Source organism: Pleurodeles waltl, chromosome 2_1 (genome assembly GCF_031143425.1).
Source record: "Pleurodeles waltl isolate 20211129_DDA chromosome 2_1, aPleWal1.hap1.20221129, whole genome shotgun sequence".
In the NCBI taxonomy this organism is placed as follows: Eukaryota; Metazoa; Chordata; class Amphibia; order Caudata; family Salamandridae; genus Pleurodeles; species Pleurodeles waltl.
Window position 1 is genome coordinate 486,413,500 of NC_090438.1, and position 19,239 is coordinate 486,432,738.

At 40.6% G+C, this 19,239-nt stretch overlaps 1 protein-coding gene across 2 annotated transcripts in view; it reads right to left on the reverse strand.

Annotated features, from left to right (window-relative positions):
• The window catches only part of LOC138265741 (gamma-aminobutyric acid receptor subunit beta-4), a 603,058-nt gene that overhangs the window by 106,870 nt on the left and 476,949 nt on the right, over window positions 1-19,239 (reverse strand). For both annotated transcript variants that reach the window (XM_069213752.1, XM_069213744.1), the window contains exon 5: window positions 13,184-13,266. In XM_069213752.1, coding sequence (XP_069069853.1) covers window positions 13,184-13,266 — 83 coding nt within the window. The remainder of the gene's footprint in view (window positions 1-13,183; window positions 13,267-19,239) is intronic.

Here is a 19,239-nt window from a genome sequence, read left to right on the forward strand (position 1 = left end):
AAGTCTATCTCTACTTGTACACTTACTTAATGGCATGTGACACAAGGAATTTTAGATTGAATGTTCTTTCTCTTCCTCTATACAATTTTCCTTTCTTTGGGATTAATTCTTGCACTGAATAGATTTAGGGGCTTATTTACAAGGTCCTTGCGCCGCAGTATAATTGTTTTTTACACTGAGTGGTTGCAAAACGACTCCAAGTCTACAAAGTGATGCTCGAGACCTCTAGTGTCACTTTTCACCCCTGAGCAACAGCTACCAGCAATGATATATAAGGTTAGCGTTCCCAAGCAAAAAGATGTGCAACTCAGATGCAGTGAAATTTGCATTTCACTGCATCATTCTGCAATGTCACTGCATTAAAAGTTTCACGCCTGCCCAGAGCAGTCGTTAAAATGATGCAGAGCTTTTATCCTATGGGGGCCTTCCACGCATTGTGAAGTAGCATACTTTTTTTACGTTAGTCCAGCAATGCATCAGTTTAGTGCCACATATGCATCAGAATTTCTGGTGCATCTGTGAAAATGTGTGCCATCGAGCTCTGTATTGTAAATACTGTGCATCCATGGCATCATTGGGCGATCGTTAGCCAGCACAAGTAATCTGATGCACCAGAGCATCCATTTTTTATAAATGAGGCCCTTTGTCTGTTAATAATAAATTTGCTTAATGGGTTAAAATGCAACTATGCATGATTCCTAAAAGACATTTGGCACAATGAGCTCACTATCAAGTCTTTGTCACAATTGTTTTTTGAGGATGTTTTTTGGTTCAACAAGTTCCACCATTATAACACACATCCTTTTCTCTGTACATGGGTCACAAAGGTGATCATCTTCGGACTATAAAAGACTGCTATTTAAAGAAAATGTTTCTTAAATTTGCAGTCTTATCATAGCCCCAGTTTTTCAGGCACTGTGACGGGATGAAATACGTGTTGGCTGTGCCAGCCTGATATGAATGAAATGCAGGATAATTTACAAAAACTTCAGGATTCATTAAAAGACAATTAGATGTTCCAGTATTTCTGTTTTCAAATGGCTTTTTTCCTATATACCAGGATGTAACAGAGTTCAAAATTCACTCAAAGATTGAATAACAAACATATGAATTGGAAGACATGACACACAGCTAAAAAACATACTTTTTGTATTGTGTAAGAAAATTGAATATTATTTAGGATGCACATTTAACTACCTCAAGGAATAATAACATTAACTTGCTAGGGTGAACCCTAAACATCTCCTAATGAACCTGAGCTCAACCTTCCGGTCACTGTATCACAAGGCAGACTACCTTAACCTAAGGAAATGTGTAAAGTGTGTATGTGGTACAAAAACGTAATAATGGGAAAATATAAAACAATATAGATTCCAAACTGAATTAGAAAAATAAAGTACATTTTAATTAAAAAGAATGACACCCAAAACAACACAAGTTCAATAAGGGAAGCCAGCGCAATGACATTTTAAAAATGTAAGTAAAAATAGAGCTAAAAATCAGTAAGCGACAATGATATTGTGTGAATGAGGTAGACCTGGACATAGGGAATATTCCAGGCTTGACTGCAATGGAGCGTGGGTCATATACACCAAGCAGGTTTGTACTGGTCAACAAATTTATCTTCCAGTGGGGCAAGCCTGAAGCTGTGTCCAAGGAAGTCACATTGAAATCGGACATCTCTGCTGCAATGTCCCACTGATGCTCCAGAGATCTTTTGAAATTGTATAAATCCTAACTTTTCTGGATTTCCTGGAGCAGCTCCTCACTTCTAAGACTCCTAGGACTTCATGAAAAGCCCTTGGTGACCATGACTCACTCAAGCGGAGGCCACCAGTAGGGTCCAGTCCAGGTCCAGTTGGTATTGGTCAACTTATCATTTCTAGAAAAAGTCCTCTTTAGCTTGCTGTTTCCCTGTAGCCATACCAAGGGCCTTCCAACTGACCATTTGAGTCCACCTGCTTGTCCTGGGAGCAAGAGGTACTAACTTCAGTCCTTCATGGCTCATCCTAGGTGACAACAAGCAGTGTCCAATCTTCTTTTGATCTTCCATGGGTCCAGAAAGTGGTCTGAGGCAGGTTCCTTGGTGTGCAATATTGAAGGTCTGCACTACCTAGTGGGTGGAGGGACTCCAAACCAATGGGGTAAAAGCTCCCTGGGGTAACGTTACCCACTTGTTCAGCAGTTTCAGCGTGCCCTACTGTAAACAATCCCACATTAAACCATACTCCAAAATTCAAGATGGAGGAACTCTACCACCCTTGTGCAGAGCCCTTGTTTGACTTCAAACTGGCTCTGGAAGTAGCTGCCCTCCCACTGTCTTCAGAGTTGGCCTGACTAGTGTGGGCCCTTGGAACAAAGGCTTTCCCTTCATCAGGTTTCCCCTTACAGTAAACTATGAATAGTCAGTCTTCACCCTGTCCCGTTCAATGTAATAAAATTCCTGAACGCACCCCAAATGTCCTTACTGAGCTGATAGGGATTACATGTCCCACACCCAGCCCTTTCTGTCCTGAGAGCAGTTTTCACTCCTTTTTAACGTCAAGGACTCGTTGGGCAGCTGATGGCATGTTAATGTGAATTAGCCTCTAGTAGCTTCAGGCCGTGAAAAACTAACTTTCTAAATATTTATTTTCCTAAATATCTAATAAACATTCAACTTCACCACCAAATTCATTTTTAAATAAATATTAAAAAGAAATGGTCAATGAATATTCTAGCCATTTCCTGTAAAAAGTTACAGATGAAAGATTATAATCTTTAGTTTGCCATTTCCAGGATCCAGCTACAGTCCTGTCTGTAAAAATAACTTTTGAGAATGAGTCACTGGAGCAACAGGCTAATTTTAATTTTGCACGAGTTCCACTGTTATATATCAGGCACACTAACTTCTGGGCAACAATGGATACTTAGGGGTGACTTATTAATATTTAAAAGCAGGGGTTCCCGTCTTTGCCAGATGTTAGAAATTGGGTCTTTGGTTGACAGTCAGGTTACTCCCTGTTCAAGCAAGGCCTCTCACTCTAGTCAGGGTAAAAGAGAACCACCTTCAGCTAACCCCTGCTTACCCCCTTGGTAGCTTGGCAGAGCAGTAGGCTTAACCTCAGGTGTAAAGTATTTGAACCAACATGCACAGTAACTTAATGAAAACACTACAAAATGACACAACACCAGTTTTAAAAAAATAGGAAATATTTATCTAAACAACACAAGACCAAACGACAATAATCCGACATACACAAGTCAAGTTATGAATTTTTAAGGATTAAATAAAAAAATAGCGCTTAGAAACACAAAGTGCCTTGATAAGGTGTTAACACAGAGTCGTTCCCAACAAGCTGACACCAGCGGCGCCGGACACGGAGTCGCATAGCCCCCCAAGTACAGTCCCTTGGGGAAGGGTGAAATCAAGTCAATGAGCGAAGTCGGGGATCTGTGCGAAGCGCTGAATCCGCGCACTTTGAGCGGCATCAGTTACAATGTGGTGCAGTGACTTCCACAGAGTCGCGGACTTCAGCGGGGCTGCAGCGGCATCAGACCTGCGAAGGTCATTGCATTCCAACGAAGATCACAAAGTCGGTTGCAGGCGGCGTCACCGGATTCAGCAGCGGCGTCGGTCTGCAGTCGTCCAAAGTCGATTTCCTTGGATTTCCACCAGCTTTCCTTTCAAGGGCCCAGGGACTGGATAGGGCACCACTTGTCAGAGCAAGAGTCTCTCCAGAGGCTCCAGGTGCTAGCAGAGAGAAGTCTTTGCTGTCCCTGAGATTCCAAACAACAGGAGGCAAGCTCTAAATCAAGCTCTTGGAGATTTCTTCACAAGATGGAAGGCACACAAAGTCCAGTCTTTGCCCTCTTACTCTGGCAGAAGCTGCAACTGCAGGATAGCTCCACAAAGCACAGTCACAGGCAGGGCAGCACTTCTCCTCAACTCTTCAGCTCTTCTCCAGGCAGAGGTTCCTCTTGTTTCCAGAGGTGTTCTAAAGTCTGTGATTTTGGGTGCCCTTCTTATACCCAATTTCTCCTTTGAAGCAGGCCTACTTCAGAGTAAAGTCTCTTTTGAATGTGAAATCCTGCCTTGCCCAGGCCAGGCCCAGACTCTCACCAGGGGGTCGGAGACTGCATTGTGTGAGGACACGCACAGCCCTTTCAGGTGTAAGTGACCACTCCTCCCCACCCTCCTAGCACAGATAGCTCATCAGGAAATGCAGACTACACCAAAGCTCCCTATGTGTCACTGTCTAGTGTGAGGTGCAACCAGCCCAACTGTCAAAATGACCCAGACAGGGAATCCACAAACAGTCAGAGTCACAGAAATGGTATAAGCAAGAAACTGCTCACTTTCTAAAAGTGGCATTTTCAAACACACAAACTTCAAATCAACTTTACTAAAAGATGTATTTTTAAATTCTGAGCTCAGGGACCCCAAACTCCACATTTCCATCCGCTCCCAAAGGGAATCTACACTTTAATCATATTTAAAGGTAGCCCCCATGTTAACCTATGAGAGGGACAGGCCTTGCAACAGTGAAAAAACGAATTTAGCAATATTTCACTGTCAGGACATATAAAACACATTACTTTATGTCCTACCTTAACCATAAACTGCACCCTGCCCTTAGGGCTACCTTACATGTAATAAAAGGGAAGGTTTAGGCCTGGCAAGTGGGTACACTTGCCAAGTCGAATTTACAGTTAAAACTGCACACACAGACACTGCAGTGGCAAGTCTGAGACATGATTACAGAGCTAATTATGTGGGTGGCAAACCAAGTGTTGCAGGCCCACTAGTAGCATTTGATTTACAGGCCCTGGCACTTCTAGTGCACTTTACTAGGGACTTACTAGTAAATCAAGTATGCCAATCATGGATAAACCAATTACATACAATTTACACAGAGAGCACATGCACTTTAGCACTGGTTAGCAGTGGTAAAGTGCTCGGAGTTCAAAAGCCAACAGAAACAGGTCAGAAAAAATAGGAGGCAGGAGGCAAAAAGATTGGGGATGACCCTGCATAAGCAAAAAAGTCCAACACCAGGTTTAACAGCAGGTTTTAGGTTGCTGCAGTCTTGTTACACATGGTAAGCTTGAATCAATATTTTATAGGCTTGCTGTGTGGAATCCATAATAAGTGCTACAGTCCGCATGTGGCTTCCAGGACCTGGATGCCTTTTCTACAGCACATGTTAGGCAAGATGTAGGAAAGATAAATATGTCAATCAGGGATACATTAATTTAACGATTTTTAAAGGGGAAGCATAGGGACTTTACTCCTGTTTATCAGGGGTTAAGTGTATAAAGTTCCAGCACTAGCAAAAAGGGGGGCATAAAGTTGGAAGAAATTACATCACAGTTTGTAATTTCCTACAATTTGTTTTGGAATAAACTTTGGTGTGCAAGGTACATTACCAAAATGCTGAGTTTTAAACACTATGCAGCAAAAGCATTGTAGCCAGAATGGCATGATAGTGAGTATAGATATTTTAGTATGTATACTCCTAAACTTATTGTAATGCGGGCACCTACATAGAGTGTTGTCAACTCGTTATCCAGACTAAATTCACTATAACTCACATCTTCCTGATGCACTTCTTATACCCTTTCACCTGACATCCCTTATAACATGTTAAGTCAAATTATTCACAACAAGACCAATGATATCTCAAATGACATCACTTAAGATAACGTTGTGTATGGTGGAGGGGTGAGTTATGATTAATTTATGGTTGCTAGTGAGTTGACAACACTATGTTGGAGGGTGTGATTTATAGTAAGTCTTAGCAGGCTGTAAATTGTAAATGTATGTTATAATTATAAAATAACAATAATAACTTTAGGATTTCTAATATTTGTGAGGTTTTTATGTTGTTTTTGTATAGCATTATAAATGAAGTTTTCCTATCTATAGCTAATCACAACCCTTTGTTTTTTAATAGAAAAACAAATATATGAATGAATGTATTAGACGCTAAGCATAGTAAATTTATAGTTACCTTCAAATACACAGTATTTTGGTTGTTGATATTCTGGCTATGTTTTCATTGTAGCACAATATGGTTGTGCTTAATATTCTGACAAAAAACTGTGCAAGAAATGAGAAGCTTTGAAACGTATTTTCTGTGTTGGGAAGAAGTGCTAAAAGATTTCAAGGAAAGTGTAGAGAATGAAAAATATTTTTAAAACAACTATTCTACTCAGTTTGTGACATCTAAATGTAAATAAAGAAATTTCTGAAGTAATAATAAGAAACTGTGGGCCTCATTTACAAGAATCTGATGCATCAGCTCCAATGTGTCAGCTTTCTTGTACTGCGCTGCAACCCCCTAATGACACCATATGTGAGCTATATTTACAATACAGAGTGCCATGGTGCAAGTTTTCCCAGATGCATCAGAAATTCTGATGCCTCTGTGGTGCTAGACTCATGCATTGCTGGACTAGCATCAAAAAATTATGCTACTCCAGCAATGCCAGGAGGCCCCCATTGAGAAAAGTCATGTGTCAGGTTTATGCCTGCTCTGAGCAGGCAATAAAATTCTGATGCAATGAAGTTGCAGAATGATGCAGTCAAACATTGTAAATTTCACTGCGTCAATTCTGCATGGCCTTTTCCATGCGAATGCCTACCTTGCATACAATATACCTTGAGCAGGTATAATGTGAGGCAAGGCTTTAAAAACTGACAGACTGGGCCAAATTCTTCAGTTGGTAAGTGTGAAGCAGTGTAGAGCCATGCCTGGGCCACTGTTGCATCAAAAAATGACATAATGGCAGCGCAAAGGCCTTCTAAATGAGACCCTTTGATTTTACACATGAATGCAAACATGTAATATATAGAATACCTTGGATCAGATATTAAGACAATATCATGGTCATCTTGACCCATTGATATTTGGTTTATTGGCTGCTTCCTAGGTTGCAGATTTATATTTAATTAGCACATCTGTGTGTGTGTTTCCCTTCTTATAGTGCTTAGATGATTACACTCATTGATTTAAGGATTGGCTGTTTTTGACATTGAGTTATAGAAGCCGTAGACGCTGTTTGCACACATTTTATTGTTCCCTCCTTGTTTTCTTTTTTTGTAACATTTGTACTTTTAGATAGCTATTTTTAAATGGTAAAGTGTATGATGGTGCACTAGTAATTACTATTTAAACATTTTCTGTGGAGCATAAGGATATTTGTCATGCTCTTTTACAGTCCTTTGTTATTTTAATGGTGAAATATCTTGAGAGGGACATATTTTATTTTGAAACAGAGTGATTACATTGTGACCGTCTCTATTATTATATTCTATGAGTAAGGGTATAGGCGTAGTCTATTGTTGATGTACTGGGGTATTTAGTCAACTATGTATTATTAAACTTGTAACCATAAGTGTTCTTTAGTAACAGATGTATAAAACTCTCATTACAATTGTTGTGCCATTTTAAAAAGAATGCCAGTAAACTATTTACAGTGAGTCTTTATGGTATTATAAAATAAGTCAATTTATTTTTTTACCAGGCCATTTTTTAAGAACATAAACTCTTTTTTACGAACATAAACTGTGAGGTTTTTATGAAATGACTTTGTATCCAAAAACATGAATAAGAATTGGATAATGACCTGACAGTAGCCGTGGTGAAAACACAACTTTAAAAAAGCCCATCAATTCAAGGGACAATCCCATTTAGCAAAACGAATGTGTTCAATTTTGAAGTGATCACTGACAGGTATATGATTACACATCCACCTGTAATACACTGGTAACATTAGGCTTTGTAAATCTTTACTCTCTTGCAAGGGTAAAGATCACGAATTAGTATTCCCAAATTTAATGGAGCAGGAATATAAAGGATTGGGTTTCTCTGAAACACATTTTCTCTGTGAAACATAATATTCAGTTTGTAACTACACAATTTCACATGATTTCCTCAAGCCTTTTTTCCGTCTAATACAAAACCTTCACTAATATAAATTTATGGGTACATAAAGATGTATTGTTCTTAACTGTACATGAATGGTATCTAGACAATATGTGTTGAAGCTGCGTAGATGTGGAGTTAAGAAGAGTAAATCTATAGTTTTATATATATATATGTATATATATATATTATTTTTGTAGAACAATAGGATTTTGCTTGAGTCTGAAATACAAGCCACCAGAACATTAAAATCCATCCACTGAGAATCAGACATACTGATTTTAGTGACTAATATGTGCCTCTTAATAATTTTCTATGGTTGCACCTTTGTGGCTAAAATTTATTTTTATTGACCTCGTTATCAAGACATATGTATTTAGCTAACTCATTCAATGCCTTCAGGGACTTGCTGAATGAATACCTGTTAATCACAGTTCCAGTTCAAGTAGCTAGGGACCAGCTGTTGTATCTAGCAAGATACAAATACTCACTTGGATGGTCACATGAAAATAGAGCACTCTTGCTGACACTGACTGAAAAAATAATATATTGAGGTTGATGTGGGTGAGGAGTCAAACTAAAAACAAGGGTCCAAGTGCCGAAGATCTACTGGTGTGCTATTAATGTCATAAATGCTAGGAAAGCTCTTAACACAATAAAAAAATGGACTGAATCTTATTGATATTCTTGAGTACTGTGCTACAGCTGGCTCAGACTGCATGTATGATATTAAAGAAAAATGTTTTAGAGGGTCTTAAAAGATACTCAGATCTGAACACCCACACTTCATAGTAGAAAGTTTTTCAAAATCTGAGATTGTAGCTAGAGAAGAAGATCTGGAGGTTGGGTTGCATAAATTGCCAGTAGCATAATTAAACCGGTTGTTGCTGGCATGATGACTGGATGTTAACGAAGTCTAGCAGGAGATTGATCACTAAATGAGAGGGAAAGGAAATGATTTAGGATATTTTTTAATTTAATGTATTTTGTTTAAATAGAAATTATCTATTTGGGCACTTGCTTAACATGAAGCAGGAACCAACAGCTGAATGTTCAGAAAAACTCAACATTCAACAATTTAGGAAATTATACAATAAGGGTTACAAAATAGAGCACAGAAATTGGCAGCAAGGTGCAATATGTGGATGAATAAGGAAAGATCTTTATACAGTATCATTCACAAACTGTGTCAGGTAATGACTTAACAGTATAACTTTCGGGTCACTTCAAAAACCATGCTCGAGATGGTCAGATGGAGCTCTAGGGGAAGGAATTTGCTAATTCTGTGGGCACACCCTGAGAAAGATTGGGCCAAGTTTTATTTATTTTTTTAAATCTGGGGTCTCTGGGCTGAGCATTTCACCAGAGATTGTCAACTTCTCTGGAAGGTACTGATGAGATTCACTTTGAATGGTTTTGTATACCAAGTAGGCAGTTTTAAATACATATATCATCAATTGAAATCCATTCCAGGGAAGTAACAACCAGGTTGATGTTTTAAAAGGGTGATGCTCTGGAGACCAAGCTAAATCAGGGTACACAGTTGGGAATGGATAAGGACATTTTAGTAGAAACACAAAAATTATTTTTGGGGTTTATTCTGATGGCCTTGCTATCCATATTTGTATATTTTCTGTGACTTGTGAAACCTATAAATAGTTTTATTCACAGGTTATTTTGGGGGAATGAGGGAAACCTTGGCTGAACTCTGCAAGGTGGCATAGCAGCTCAAGGAATTTGGGGCCAGATGTACAACAGTTTTTGGCTGTCACAAACAGAGATTCGACCCATTTACGACCGCTAAAACAGCCTCTGGCATGTACAAACCCTTTTTTGTGAGTCAGTAACCTATTAACGACTTACAAAAAGGGGTTTATGAGCCACTATTAGGAAGGGGCGTGCCAAGCGCGTCCCTTCCTAGTAATGGGTCGCGGGGGAATATACAACTGTTTTGCAATTGGAATGCGGTCGCAAAACAATCACAGTTTACCGCCTACTTCAAGTAAGTGGTAAGCCAGTCGCAAATGTGATGGGGTCCCCACGGGACCCCTCCCCTTGCTGAATGTTAGCAGATTTTTTAAGAGAAGGCTGTGGTCCCACAGACCACTCCCTACTCTTAAAAAAATGAAAAGAAAACTTTTCATTTTTCTTTTTTGAAACACATCCCGTTTTCTTTTAAGGAAAAAGTTGCTTTATTTAAAAACAAACACGGACATGGTGGTCTGCTGCCCCCAGCGGGCCACCATCCCTGTGTTATTGCCCATTCCTAGTGGGTCACAAATAGCGACCTGCATCATGAATATTGATCAGGCAGGTTAATTGCAGCCCCTATTGGGAGTCACTAAATGTGTCTGTGACACATTAGTACATTTCCTTTTGCAACTCGCAAATTTCGAGTCGCAAAAGGAAATGAACGTACATCTTGCCCATGGTTCTCAACCCCTAATTGTCCAGAAAAGAGGAGATCTAGTTGAGTACGTGTCATTCAATACCATGGCAATATTTTAAGGTGCTCAAACAGGATGCCTTTTCCCACCAAATCGACACTAAGGTAAGATCGAAAGCTCTATGAGGATTTGAAGACATGATCCTCCTTTATCCAAACCAGTGAAAGCATTGTCAACCATTTGGTACATGATCATCTTTGCATTGTATAATCTCCTGAATATAAAATGACAATCAAATACTATCATTAAGAAGACAGAATCTTGTTTATGATTGACAGAATTAGGAGAAAAATTGTGGATTTTTACCCTAGTAAATGTATTTACTCACACTTAAAAAAATAGTTAAATGTGTCAATTGTGGGCATCTCAGGGTCTGGACTCTTACTAACGGTAGTGAACACCCACAGATTTGCAAGCTTATGCTTATACAGAAACCGTTTCCACTGGGTTTACCACCATGAAAACAATTGTAGGTATACTGCTGTCAAGAACAGTATTAAATGTTGTTTCGTGGGGGAGAGGGCAACTTTAAAATTGGTGGAGTTGTAGGGGAAGGGATTTCTCAAGAGAAATCTTTGCCCCTTTTCTCATGCTCTGCTCCTCCTTTATCATCTGTATATCCTCTCTCATAGTCCCCTAATTGTACCATAGTTTAACAACCTGTGTCCTAACTTTTTTCATCACTCGCTCGCTTTTCCACTGTAACTAGTTTGTTGCCCTTCACTACAATTCATTGTCTATTTCCATTCACATTTCTGTACTGGCAAAGATGCCAGAAGTATGCGGTACTCTGTGCTCCTACTTACCATGATGGGTGTGTGGCATTTTGGGACTGATTTCTCTTCTTTCTGCAAAGTACTGAGAAAAACAATTCAAGGTGGTGTGCTCATGTATTTTCTGTAACAACTTGAAACAAAGCAGCAGATGATACTAGGATGAACTCCTCACAATTGATGGCTTGTAAACTTTACATATAGGGAAGTGTAAATACCCACTTTGAATTGCTAGCTTGTGTTCCTTTGGAAGGATTGGAGAAGTTCAGAGATGCTCTCTTACCAAGAAACTATTAGTGCACTCAAACCATGCATAATTTTCACCTACATTGACTAAAAGCCAGTTGCTGCGAAAGAGCAGTTATTAAACATTCCATCCATTTTATGGTGCGCCAAGCAAGCCCAACCCACTTTAACTTAATGATAGCAATGGGCCCCTTAATGCCAGAAATTTTTACAATATGGCAATAATTACTACACCATGAAACATGTCATACCAGTGAAGGGCTACATCAAGTGAGAAATCCTTCAGTCTGTCAAAAAATAGGAAGTATATAAGGACTCACTTCATGGCAGTGGTGGGTCCCGCCATGCCAAAGATGTCTGCAGTGAATCAGGGGTCGCTAACATTATGCCAGCTGTGTGTATTTCATGCTAGAGATGACAACAATTACATTATATTACATAATGGGTAGGCTCGATTTCATTCTGAATTGCCCCATTAGACTAGGAGTGAGCTCCATTATGTTAGAGATGGTCCTTCTTATGCACAGGAGAGAGAGGTGGCACTAGACACTGTAGGCCCTGGAGAGGCACTTTATTACTCATAAATGCACACTGTCCCACAAGCAAAACCTGCGCGCGCACACACACACACCCACAGATATGAGCACATTCACAAGCACACAGACACACTCACTCCTCTGCAGTGCAGCACTCTCAGGCGATAAATCATCCTCAGTCAAGGCAGGACCCACTGGAGACATCTTGCTTCCTGCTTCCTTTTGCGATGATGAGGCCAATTGCCATACTGGTTCCACTAGACTGTATGGTAAAAGGCCAGTATTCTTTGTTACACTATGTGTGACCATAGGACGTGAATGATCATTATGACTGACTGAAAAATGGTTGGCATCTCCCATTATTGTTTGGTGTGACCTAGCTGCCTGGAAACACCAGGCCTCAGACCCTTCCATCCGGGACCATTTCGTGCTCGAGTGCCACTATGCTCCGTTCTTCCACCCCGGGCACGTTGATTACCCTCTTGTGTTTCTGGGGGCTTGCCTGCTCAACAATGACTAATTGAATGATTTGATATTGTAAATGGGTAGCGCTTGGTATCCTTTGGTGCTTTGTCAGACCTCACAAAAAGATGAAAATTGTTTCCGACCTTAGAATGAACCTTCATGTGAGAGGTGAATGACGGTCTTAATTATAATCCAATGGAGGCGCTTCCAATGTCTTTTTTTTGCAAGGATATGTTTCATTTAATGTGGAATGTATTGACAATCTGACAGCTACTTGCACTCTGCCTGTAATGGCTTCCTTGGCGTCATCGTTTGTTTACATTTCTACTTGCATTTCTACTTTCTCCTGCTCCTGCCCAGTAACAGCTACCCATATGTGTTCTGCATGTAATGGCTTCTGTGCCGTCATCGTTTGTTTACATTTCTACAGTGTCCTGTCCTGTATAATGGACATCTTTGTTTCCTGAAATGGAGTTAGCGGCCTTACTTGAACATATCTCATTTGGCGATGACTATGAATCGTTTTGTTTCTCAATTTACCAGGCGCTTCGGAGCTCCGTTTGGTGACATCACCTCTTCGTCTATGTGCTCTACACAATGAGAGTTGGGTGTGTTGTACCGAAATCTCGCTTCTCCCAACATACTTCGCCTTAAAAGGAAATCGCGTGCCACGAAATGCAACAGAATACATGAATGTTAAACGGTTGGCACGTCTACGTCTCTCCCCACGTCACCTCTCCCCTAATACACACATGGTACACATAGATAAAGGGATGGTGTGAGCTGAATAAACAATGAATACCCACAACTCTCAATTTCCAGCGTGCAGTTCTGTTGGTCCAGAGGGTATCTTCGCAGGTCCATCATACAAGCTGCTGTTGTCGTGATTCTGAAAGATGAAAAATAAAAGGAAGAAATCAAAGTCGGCAGCAAGAGGGGCCACTGTTTCTATAGCAACCTGAGAGAAGTGGCTGGGTGGGGGTGAAGGAGAAGCTAAAAGGGAGGAGGAAGGGAGCTCTCTTGCTGCCGCACGGCTTAAATCTTTCGTGACTCACTTCAGCAAAAGCTTTTTTTTTTATATTCATAGAAGGAGGGCGGAGGGAAACGCCAGGAGAGCAAGGCCACAAAGAAGCTGGATCAGAAGAAAAGCAAGAGGCAGGGGAGTGTGCGTTTCATTTATTGTGTGTTTGTATGTGTGTGATGCATTGCATTCCGCTGGCCGAGCGCGCAAGAATAGAAGCAAGAAAGACCAGGTCTTCTCAAGTAAGAGACCACATGCCGTTTCCATTGAAAAAAACAAAAAAAAAGTCTAAATTTCAGCATTTAGATCTGTTTTATAGTGTATGTTAATTAAATATCCAGCTGATTACCGAGCCCTGAGTTCTTACACATTTTATACCTAGCCACAGCGTTTTATCAATGGAGGAACATGTGTGAAATCAATGTGCCCGTATACCCTGTGACTATTCTGGCATCATGCTCCACTGTCTTTCCGCCATGTTCAAAAAAACAAAATGCACTTGTGGGAGGAACTTAAACAAGCACGATCCCTTTACAAGAGAATTGCTTTATTCTACTGTACGCTATACATGAAGCTACCTTCATCTACTCAATCACTATACCAACAGAATACAATAACATTAAGAAAATAGTTATGTTGGCACCGGGCGTGAATACAGAGATATCAGCGGTAATATGTATTTATATGTGTCTATGTAGTTATTTTATTTGTTATATTTGTATAGTATTATTATACTATTGACCTGACTCCGATTTGATCGTTTAATCGGTTGCTTGTTTTCATGCTATTTCCTAGTTGATTTGTTCTCACCACATTCTTCAACAGCTGCACTTTCTCTCTTTATGTTTCTCTCAGCCACAGTCCTAACCACTTCTCGTGTACACCTTTACAGTATTCTCGTACTAACTTTATGCAGGTCCGACCAGCCTGATACCAATTAGATCATCCATGTTGGTATTAAAACAAGAACCTTTACAGTCATCTCTATTGGTCAAACCATTATATAAATACCAACTTGTTTCACTTTCAATGCAGAGATGGACTATGTCGACAATTATATGTGCTGAGGGGCCCACCGTGCATAATGTTGCTTTAAATTAAGTAATTTCAGATAGTGCATTAATAGCATGAATGGTGTCACAGAACATGTCATGAAGACGTAATATTTGAGGTAATTAGCAGTGCATGGCAAGGCACGAGTTAGTTACACCAGGGCATGAGTTGCCTTATAGCATTGTTGAACAGCTTTTCTTTTTGCCCATGCTGCATATCAGCAGCAAAAGGTTTTGGCTGACCCAACATTGCAAAAAGGCAAGGCCTATTTGCTTTGCCAGTGCTAGTTTAATAATGCATTTCATTCCCAGCCGTTGCTTTGCACGGCCTTTAGCCATTTCCAGTGGAGATGGCTCCAGGTCTGGCCTGTGGCTTAGCAGTGTGTCAACTCCCCTGCAGCTAGCCACCCCATGCTATGCACGGTTGTGCGCAGTAGGGGTTGGCACAAGGAGTGTGCCATGGGCGCCCACCCCCCAGTGTTCACAACCTTTAGCCCCACTCAATAGGGGTTGTCCACAAGGCCTTCCCTACACTCAACCTATCACATGCACCAAACACCCGTTGTGCAATGTTTTGTCTTTGCACCAGGGGCATCGGTATCGATAAAAATAAATATGCTAAGAAACTTGCGTTGAATGAACAATGTAATTCTGCATTTAATACTACAATACAGTGGTCAAATTGAATGCAATTTCCATAGTGAAGAACAATTTAAGCAACCTTAAAGTATCCTTAAGGAAAAGGAGACAACTGCGTCCACACTCACAGCCCTTACTTTAAGAAAATGTCACCTCAATTCTTCTTGTTCTCTGGCTTCGATTAAGTCCCACATATGTGGATGGGCAGGTGTAATTATCACTAATGTTCTGGGGTTGGGGATTCATTGTGACCTACACGAGGCTTCGCCTGTCGTGAGTCTTGGCACTGGGCAACATTCAGTTATGGAAATGAATTTCAGAATGATAAATCAAAATTACGGAACGATAAACAACTCAAATGACATTGAGTTTTATGGCTAGACGCAGACTAGGAGGAAAAGCCCACAAGATGGGAGGATGATGCTAATGGCGTAAACAGAGTACGAGGAGGGTGAGAAACTGCATCAGCCAGGCCCTGTCTCTTTAAGAATCCTTGAGTGCTAAATTTATCTCTCTGCTGTCTGTGAAAACTGTTTGTAGAAGATGAAGCCTGGAGGAGCGCCTTTGCCACTGCCTGCCTCGCTATAAATAGACAGCGCTGTAGACAAAGGGATGCTTTATACATCCATACTGGGCTCAGAGGCAGCCGTGCACCCGCGCCTAATCGCTAGCGTGCCCACCTCTAAAAAGGACATTTATCAGCAACGACAGACAGGCACAAAATGGGAAACACGGGGAAATCCTCTGCTAAAAGAAATGCATATTATTCCACAAGCTGGGCATCCTCTCTCGCAGAGCGACACGTCGACAAATATATCAGACACAGCGCCGACTGCCTATTTTCCAGCTTCTCGTCTGAATGGCATATTGAGCGCTGGGGCTGCAGGAGTTTCCATCATATGAAAATGTGACTTAAAACTCTGAAGGAACATCAATGGATATAATCCCTCCAACAGTAGAAGGCAGAGACTTTTTCGTGGTATTGGTCTGTGCACCTTAAGATATGTAGGCAAGGGACCAGCGGCCTTGAATAGAGCAGTACACCGCCTTTCCTCTCCCAACAAATGGAAATCACTGCCTCGGACGGTTTCTCTCTGTAAACATAGGACAGAAACCAACGCCACCGAAAACTGTAGGTTAACAGGTAGCAAAATAGGGCCGAAATGAACCAGGAGAAATGGCGCACGCTGTCTGGTTGAACACAACATCTCTGTCGCTTTTTGTAGTAATTTTGGGAAATTCCACTGAAAAAAATATTCTTTACGAGAGCATTTGAAACTGTTTTCATAAAAGGCAGCTTTATATCTGCCAACGACAATAAGACCGTTCACTGCTTCAAATATCATGATCAGTTCGATTTATTTTGCTCAGTTAATGCATACATGGTTGATAGGTCAGTTAATTGCTAGCATTTTATTTTTTCACCCACCTCCTTTTACACGCCTGCCTATCCATCCGTCTACCATCCATCCATTAATAAATCCATCAGTCTGTTCTTCTGACTGTCCTTCCTTCCAGTCGTCTGTCATTCTGTCCATCCATCCACTGACTTACCCCCCTGCACATCTATAAATGTACATATCCCCACTATTAACCGAACTTATGGTTGTAGCATGGTCACTGCTTCACAAAGCTGAGTTCCCAGCAGTGTGGAATGGCCCCGAGATTTCTAAATATTGGTGATAGAAATCAACCTTTTACTGAAAAACTTGTGCGCAATCTTGCACTCTTTCTATATTTGTTGCGTTTTATGCAGTTGTAAAGCGATGGTAATATTCCTAAGGAGGATACATACGACAAGAATTTAAAACAAATATTGTCGGTTCCACAGTTAAGGGTAAGTGCAATGCCAACTCTCCCAGGCTCAGGTGTACCTGCAATATGTTTGTCTATTGTTCCAGAAGTCAGGGAATCCATATTCAGCGGCAAGCTCACGGAGCTGTCAAACTCCTGTTAACGCTTTTAGTTTCAACGTGAAGAGGAGCTGAACAATCACAATTTACTCTTAAAAAAATGATCGAAGAGCTGAAATGCCTAAAAGCTTAAATAGTACTCAATATATTAAATTGTCCTGTCTGTTGTCTTTCTTTTGTGACTATAATTGGACGTTTATTCATTTACATTCAATAACTTAACAGACATGCGCCTGATTATCAGTAAATACAAGTCTGTACTTAAGGGAACACCTGGGCAGCGAATCAGCGGGCAGACCTGGTGAAGTATGTCTGATTTGTTGCACAAACAGTTCTGCATGTTCTGCAGTTTGTGGTGTCTGGATACGCTGAAGTGTTCCATGGACTTGTGGTGGTTTGCGTGTTCACAGACCTTTCTTGATGTGTTGCCCTGGAGACGGGTGATCTGTGTTGCAGACAAACGAGAAGCTGAGGTGCATTGTCAGGCACCAGACTCGCGCTTCATCCCATTACCGCATAGAGTGGAGACGGCCTAGGATGTGGAGCCATAGATGCACTCCCCTGTAGGCGTTACCGTGGCATCACAGCCCTATCTCAGGCATAAACGCATAGATCAGGGTGTGCCTGTATGTATTCTATGGTACCTGTCTGAAAGTGCCTGTGTTCGTCCTTTGAAAAGATGATACAGGTAATTGCCTCTTCCTTTCTTTGGACCTCATTTTCACAGTAGGCCTCAACATAAATGAAAACACAATACAAAGGGCATACTCATTGATATAGAAAAAACACACATTTTAACCTTAATCAGACAGGGACTCGATTCACATCTCTGAAGAGCGTGTGCATGCAGCTGCAGTGCTTTATGGTTTTCGCTTTTCCTTTGTATGTCCACCACGACTTCTAAATATCAAATTACTTAGTCTGCCATAGTGGTGTTCATGAAGTGCTTTTAATCAAGAAACATTGTATTTAATTATCGGTATACAGCTCACTAAACATGGTCGAATAAAGGCTTGCTTGCCTTTTTAGGTATGAGTGTTGACACAGTAGCTATGAAACTTACCTATTGTATTAAACACAGGTGGAGTGGGCTTTGGGACCTCCCCTGTCAACTATTAGCTTTCTTCAACCAACCTCTTTAAGTCATGGTTTGAGACTGTTGATCAGGTCTTGGCTTAGCCCTGTAGGGTACGCATCTCTCACCTAATGCTATTGGCTGTTGGGTGTGTAATTCCACTTTTACTTGTGTGCTTGCACTGAATTGCATCAGAACCTACTTTACACTGGAAAATCTTCAATACAGTATGCCTTCCGTTACCTGTCTGTTTGTAAAATGCTTACACTGCACGTGTTACTATATTCAATCCAAACCAATTGGCTGTGTTAATGCTTGTTCTATAAATCTCGGTTTGCATTTTTGTTTTTAGCACGTAAGCTGAATCTGTATTTCTGAGTTGTGTTTGGTCTAAAGCGTAAAGACAATTAGTTCATAAATATACAGAGAAAAATAATATTAAAATCAGCAGGTGTTCTAACTAAAGAGTTTTGAGTTGATTAGCAGTACTTCAGTTAGTCTGAGGTAGTGGGCATAACATGTAAACAGAGTTGGCAGACCAGTCTTGACATTTGTGGCCATTAGCAGATGTTAGTGTTCTTTTAGTTTGTGGAACAAAATGTTATTTATTGAAATACGTTTGGCGACAATAAAAAATGCATAATATAGTGACAAATTATTTTATAGGTGCCATGTGCAAATATCAAACAACAAAGGAAGAGAGTGAGGACAATGAGCGTGGTCAATTACCTAATTTTCCCAAAGGATCTATACCACATTAGAAAGAGAGGAAACCCCCAGACTCATTGATTATTGCAAAGAAGTGGAAATTACTCCTGATTTTTGTAGCTGACTCTCACCCACATATTTCTATGTGGCATGATTCAGCATTGGGTGGACTCAAAAAACACCCTTGAGAGACAATTTTGTTATCTTTCAGTTTATTAAAAGGGCACTCTTGGCACGTTTAGAGGTTAGAGCTGGACATGTATGGAGAGGTTAATGACTTTTGGATCCCGAGGTCAACGTGCTTCAGCTAGTTAGGTCGAGCATAGCAGTGCACAAGCGCTGCTTTTCCAACATGTTGGTATGTATCTGGGCTTTTAAAAATGCCCACATCACGTCCATCACTACCACTCGTTCATGGGTTTGCCCTTCAAAAATCCTTTGATGAAATTGGTAA